The 6,911-nt window shown below is 38.2% G+C and overlaps 1 protein-coding gene across 1 annotated transcript in view; it reads left to right on the forward strand.

Moving 5' to 3' along the window:
• Cngb3 (cyclic nucleotide gated channel beta 3) overlaps positions 1-6,911 on the forward strand; it is a 197,621-nt gene that overhangs the window by 99,792 nt on the left and 90,918 nt on the right. The window contains exons 10-11 of the mRNA XM_021159706.1: positions 3,498-3,562; positions 4,252-4,374. Coding sequence (XP_021015365.1) covers positions 3,498-3,562; positions 4,252-4,374 — 188 coding nt within the window. The remainder of the gene's footprint in view (positions 1-3,497; positions 3,563-4,251; positions 4,375-6,911) is intronic.

Raw genomic sequence — 6,911 nt, forward strand, 5'->3', positions numbered from 1 at the left:
CAGAGTTCTATCAGACCTTCAAAGAAAACCTAATTCAAATTCTCCTCAAATTATTCCACAAAATAGAAACAGAAGGTACTCTACCCAATTCATTCTATGAAGCCACAATTACTCTCATACCTAAAACACATAAAGACCCAACACAGAAAGAGAACTTCAGAACAAATTCCCTTATGAATATCAATGCAAAAATACTCAATAAAATTCTCCATAACCTAATCCAAGAACACATTAAAACAATCATCCATCCTGACCAAGTAGGTTTTATTCCAGGGATGCAGGGATGGTTTAATATACAGAAATCCATCAACGTAATCCACGATATAAACAAACTCAAAGACAAAAACCACATGATCAACTCGTTAGATGATGAGAAAGCATTTGACAAAAATCCAACATCCCTTCATGATAAATGTCTTGGAAAGATCAGGAATTCAACGCCCATGCCTAAACATAATAAAAACAATATACTGCAAACCAACATCAAACTAAATGGAGAGAAGTTGGAAGCAATCCCACTGAAATCAGAGTCTAGACAAGGCTGCCCACTTTCTCCCTACCTACTCAATATAGTACTTGAAGTCCTAGACAGAGCAATTCGACAACAAAAGGAGATCAAGGGGATACAAATTGGAAAAGAAGTCAAAATATGACTATTTGCAGATGATATGATTGTATATATAATGACCCTAAAAATTCCACCAGAGAACTCCTAAACCTGATAAACAGCTTCAGTAAAGTAGCTGGATATAAAAGTAATTCAAACAAATCAGTAGCCTTTTCCTACCCATAGAATAAACAGGCTGAGAAAGAAATTAGAGAAACAACACCCTTCACAATAATCACAAATAATATAAAATGCAAGGTGTGACTCTAAGGAAGTGAAAGATCTGTATGATGAGAACTTCACGTCTCTGAAGAAAGAAATCGAAAAGATCTAGAAGGTGGAATGATCTCCCATGCTCATGGATTGGCAGGATTAATATAATCAAAATGGCTATCTGGCCAAAAACAATCTACAGATTCAACGCAATCCCCATCAAAATTCCAACTCAATTCTTCAACGAATTAGAAAGGGCAATTTGCAAATTCATCTGGAATAACAAAAAACCTAGGATAGCAAAACCTATTATCAACAATAAAAGAACCTCTGGTGGGATCACCTTGCTGACCTAAAGCTGTACCACAGGGCAATTGTGATAAAAAACTGCATGGTACTGGTACAGTGACAGACAGGTTGATGAATGGTTAGAATTGAAGACCCAGAAATGAATCCACACACCTATGGTCATTTGATCTTTGACAAGGGAGCTAAAACCATCCAGTGGAAAAAAGACAGCATTTTCAACAAATGGTGCTGGCACAACTGGCAGTTATCATGTAGAAGAATGCGAATTGATCCATTCCTATCTCCTTGTACAAAGCTCAAGTCTAAGTAGATGAAGGAACTCCACATAAAACCAGAGACATTGAAATTTATAGAAGAGAAAGTGGGAAAGAACCTGAAAGATATGGGCACAGGGGGAAAAAATTCCTGAACAGAACAGCAATGGCTTGTGCTGTAAGATTAAGAATTGACAAACAGGACCTCATAAAACTGCAAAGCCTCTGTAAGGCAAAAGACACTGTCATTAAGACAAAAAGGCCACCAACAGATTGGGAAAGGATCTTTCCAATCCAAAATCAGATAGGGGACTAATATTCAATATATATAAAGAACTCAAAAGGCTGGACTCCAGAAATTCAAATAACCCCATTAAAATTGGGGTACATAACTAAACAAAGAACTCTCAACTGAGGAATACGGAATGGCTGAGAAGCACCTGAAAAAATGTTGAATACCCTTAATCATCAGGGAAATGAAAATCAACACAACCCTGCGATTCTACCTAACACCAGTGACAGCAGATGCTGGTGAGGATGTGGAGAAAGAGGAACACTCCTCCATTGCTGGTGGTATTGCAAGCTTGTACAACCACTCTGGCAATCAGTCTGGCCGTTCCTCATAAAATTGGACATAGTACTACCGGAATATACCTCTCCTTGGCATATACCCAGAAGATGTTCCAACTTGTCATAAGGACACATACTCCACTATGTTCGTAGCAGCCTTATTTAATAGCCAGAACCTGGAAAGAACCCAGATGGCCTTCAACAGAAGAATGGATACAGAAAATATGGTACATTTACACAATGGAGTCCTACTCAGCTATTAAAAACAATGAATTTATGAAATTCTTAGGTAAATGGGTGGATCTGGAGGCTATCATCCTGAGTGAGGTAACCCAATCACAAAAGAACACACATGATATGCACTCACTGGTAAGCGGATATTAACTCAGAAACTTAGGCTATGCAAGATACCATTTGCAAAATTCATGAAACTCAAGAAGAAGGAAGACCAAAGTGTGGATACTTTGTTCCTCCTTAGAATGGAGAGAACAAAATATCCATGGAAGGTGTTACAGAGACAAAGATCAGAGCTGAGACTGAAGAAAGGACCATCCAGAGACTGTCCTACCTGGGGAATCCATCCTGTAAACAGCCACCAAACCCAAGCACTATTGCATACACCAGCAAGATTTTGCTGACNGGATCCTGATATAGCTATCTCTTGTGAGGCTATGCCAGTGCCTGGTAAATACAGTAGTCGATGCTCACAGTCATCAATTGGATGGAACACAGGGACCCTAAAGAAGGAGCTAGAGAAAATACCCAAGAAGCTAAAGAGGCCAGCAACCCTATAGGAGTATCAACAATATGAACTAACCAGTACCCTCCCCAAGAGCTTGTCTCTAGTTGCATATGTAGCAGAGGATGGCCTAGTTGGCCATCAATGGGAGGAGAGGCCCTTGGTCTTGCAAAGATTATATGTCCCAATATAGGGGAATTCCAGGGCCAGGAAGCAGGAGTGGATGGGTTGGGGAGCAGTGTGGGGGGAGGGTATAGGGGACTTTCAGAGAGGAAAGTAGGAAAGGGGATAGCATTTGAAATGTAAATGGAGAAAATATCTAATAAAAATATTTTAAAAGGAAGAAATCCATTATTGATTTTTAACATGTATCACAAATAAGACTGTAATGAAAGTATAGAAATAATATAAAACAATATCTCCATAGTCTTGACACCATGTTAAAATACTATTTAAAGAAGATATTATTGCCAGGCGTGGTGACGCATGCCTTTAATCCCAGCACTTGGAAGGTAGGGGCAGGCGAATTTCTGAGTTCAAGGCCAGCCTGATCTACAAAGTGAGTTCCAAGACAGCCAAGGCTACACTGAGAAACCCTGTCTTGGAGAAGAAGAAGGAGGAGGAGGAGGAGAAGGAGGAGGAGGAGGAGGAGGAAGAAGAAAAAGAAGATACTAAATAGGACATAGGAGTTTTTTAAAGACCTGAACAAATTTATTTCCAATAAAATAAAATCTGTTATATAGTTTTATCTAAATAAGCATACAGTTAACTTATTTTTTATTTATTTTGCTTATTTCTTATACAGTACACTTCGTTCTTTGAGTTTAACCATCACCTGGAGTCTATAATGGACAAAGCATATGTCTACAGGTGAGCTTCATTGGCAAATTTGGAGGAAGCAGAGAAAGTGGTAGCAGAACATTTTAGAAGGCATTTAGGAGACAATGACCACTCCGCTCAAAAACATGGGGCCTTTTCTATTTTTCTATATAAATGAGTACATATTCTAAAGCAAATTGGGCTGTTTCAAGTACACTTAGATTAAAGTAAGGAAGAGAACCTGTCATTTTACAGTTTAACCGATAAGAGACTAGTACACTCGTGCGAGTCAGCTCTCTATCTCTCATGACAATTTATACCTTGCCTAAATTTCACTCATTTGCCATTCTGAACTTCCTGAGTAGAGCTCTTCAATCACAGTTCATCACAGCATGAAGTCCTGTGAGCCTTTCTGATATCCAGGTAAATCAGTGTGGCATATTTTATGGAACTCAAAATGAAGAAGTGACCCTTGAGGCATGTCTTTTTCACAGAGTTGACTCACACCATCTGCGCAAAGAAATGAAGACTTTCTTTACACTCCATCAAGCCCATTCAAGACTCTGCAGGCAGACAACATGTGGTGTCACCTTCGCTTTCTACTGCACAAATGAGAGTTGACACTTAGCAAATCTGAAGCAAGAGGGCTCATTGGAAGCATAGAGAAAAAGAAAATGTTGAAATCAGCCGCATTCCAGAAACCACACCAAGCTTCACTTTCCATTTCTTCTCTCTGACAGAGTCATCCGAACAACTGGCTACTTGCTGTTTCTCCTGCACATTAACGCCTGTGTTTATTACTGGGCTTCAGACTATGAAGGAATTGGCTCAACTAAATGGGTCTATAATGGTGAAGGCAACAAGTGAGTTCTAATCTTGAAAGAGACTTTATTTGTTCTCTAAATTTTCAGTTTTGGTATAAGAATTTTCATATGCCACCATTTTTCCAAGCTTTTATAAGCATATGTTAGTTGTACATAATTTTATTATGATATGTGTTCAAGGGGGTATATAATGTATTTTAGCCATATTGGTACCTCTCAATACCCTTGTTCATCCTCTTCCCATTCCCATCAATCTCCTTCCTATTTCCACCTAGTTCCTTTTCTACTTTCAGTGCGTGTGTGTGTGTGTGTGTGTGTGTGTGTGTGAGAGAGAGAGAGAGAGAGAGAGAGAGAGAGAGAGAGAGAGAGAAATAAGTGAAAAGGTGTACGAGAGAATAGAAACTATCAGAGAATATCTGATACAGAGCAGGTGTGTTTGTGTGTCTGTGTGTGTTTGTGCATGTTTGTATTTGTATGGGTGTATATGTATGTGCATGCATGTGTGTATCTATATGTGCGAGAGTGTGTGCATATGTGTGAATGTAAGCATGTGTGTATCAGTGTGTGCATGTGTGGTGTGTGTCTGTGTCTGTCTGTGTGCATGTGGGGTGATATGTGTATGCATATGCATGTGTGTACAAATGTGTCTTATATGTGTGTGAGAGTGTGTATATGTGTAGTATGTGTTGTGGTTTGCATATATGTGTAGATGTGTGTGCATGTGTGTCTGCACGTGTGTGTACATATGTTCATGTGTAGTATAAGTATGTACAAATGTGTGCATGTGTATGTCTGCATGTGTGTACATGTGTATATGCATGTGTGCATTCTGTATATTCATGTATTTGTATGTGTCTGTTTCTGTCTGTGTGCATGTGTGTTAGTATATATGTGTGAGTGTGTTCATGTATACGTGTGTGTATGTGTGGGGTGTCTGTGGATTTTCTTGTTTCTATCTGTATGTGTGTGTATGCATTTAGTAAAGGTGTAGGTGTGAAAGGTGTGGGTGTGTATTGTGTGCCTATATTTATGTATGAGTGTGTGTTTGCACATATATCTATATGTGTGGTGTGTGTATGTATGAGTGTGTGCATGTGTGTCTGAATATGAATGTATGTGTACATGTATGACTGTGTGTTGGAGGAATATGTGGGGGTATCAGTGTATATGAGTGTGTGTATGTGTGGCTGTATGTGTGGTGGTATATGTACATGTGTGCATGTTTGTATATTTGTGTGTCTGTGTGAGTGTTTCTGTGTTGAGGTGTGTATTTGTGTATATGAGTGTGTAAGTGTGTGCGCATGTGTGTTTGTGTCTATATATGTATCCTAGGCTGGTCTGCAAATTCTTACTCTGTGATTCTTACTTTGAACTATACTAAAAAGTTTGGGGGTAACTTAATAACTACAATGATAATTGTAAGTAATGATTAATGTTCATTATTTAAGGGCAGGTGCAGTAGCTAATTAGTTGATAACTGAAGGGTTTTATGGATTTATGAGTCAGATATAACCACCAACTGGACTAAGTAGAGAATAACAAGATTCATAAATAAAACTTGTCAATTAAGCAACAAAAATCTCATAAATAAAGAGATCACTTGAAAATTTTAATGCAAAAAATCAGGGTTCAATCATAACAACTGAGTTGCTTAATAGCAAACTTTCCTTTCAGTAGATACAAGGGCCTTCTATATCATAGACAAGCTTACCTTCTGTTCCAGTGAAATGACAGGAGACACATTAGAAGGCAATGTATTCTCTAGAAAACAGTAAGTCTTAATTTTTTAAAGGACAATACATAGCCACCTTGGGATGGAGAGCAAGAAGAATAAAAATGTCTCAAACATTATATACTTCACTGGTCTTATTTTTAACCAGCTCTGATTTTCTAAATACTTTTGATAGTACAATATAACTACAGCATTGCCCCTTCCTTAGAATGTGAGTTGATTAGTTAATTTATGTATTTACTTTAATATGAATAATTTTATGGAAAATTAAGACACAAACTATATTAAGAACATTAACACCACAGTAGCTAAAGTTGAAAGATTATATATATATATATATATATATATATATATATATATATATATTAAGATGAGAAGTGTATGTTAGGCTTCATCTATCTGGAATATCTGAATGAGACACTTTACTGGGGAAAGAGCGTATTTGGCTCATAGTTGCAAAGGTTTCACTCAACTGTAAGCAGGCTCCATTTCAGTGGACCTGAGATGAGTCAGAACATCAGAAACAGCAACAACAAGAACAGGAAGTGTTAGGGCAGTAGACATCACATCATGGTTGGTACCCAGGAAGCAGAAAGAGAACACAACTCTGAAGCTAGTGGACTTTCTCCCTGTTTTGCTCACCAGATGATATTTATTATAAATCATTTACCTAGAGGAACAGAAACTAAGGGACACACAAATAATTTAAATATCTACTGCACTCAAGCATTCATATAAAAACACAATTAACGACCCCCGCCGCAGGATTTTGGGACTGCTGGTGAGTGGAACACAGCTTCTGCTCCAGTCCAATCACGCGGGACCTGAGACTGCTCTGGTTGGG

This window comes from Mus caroli, chromosome 4 (assembly GCF_900094665.2).
Source record: "Mus caroli chromosome 4, CAROLI_EIJ_v1.1, whole genome shotgun sequence".
NCBI lineage: Eukaryota > Metazoa > Chordata > Mammalia > Rodentia > Muridae > Mus > Mus caroli.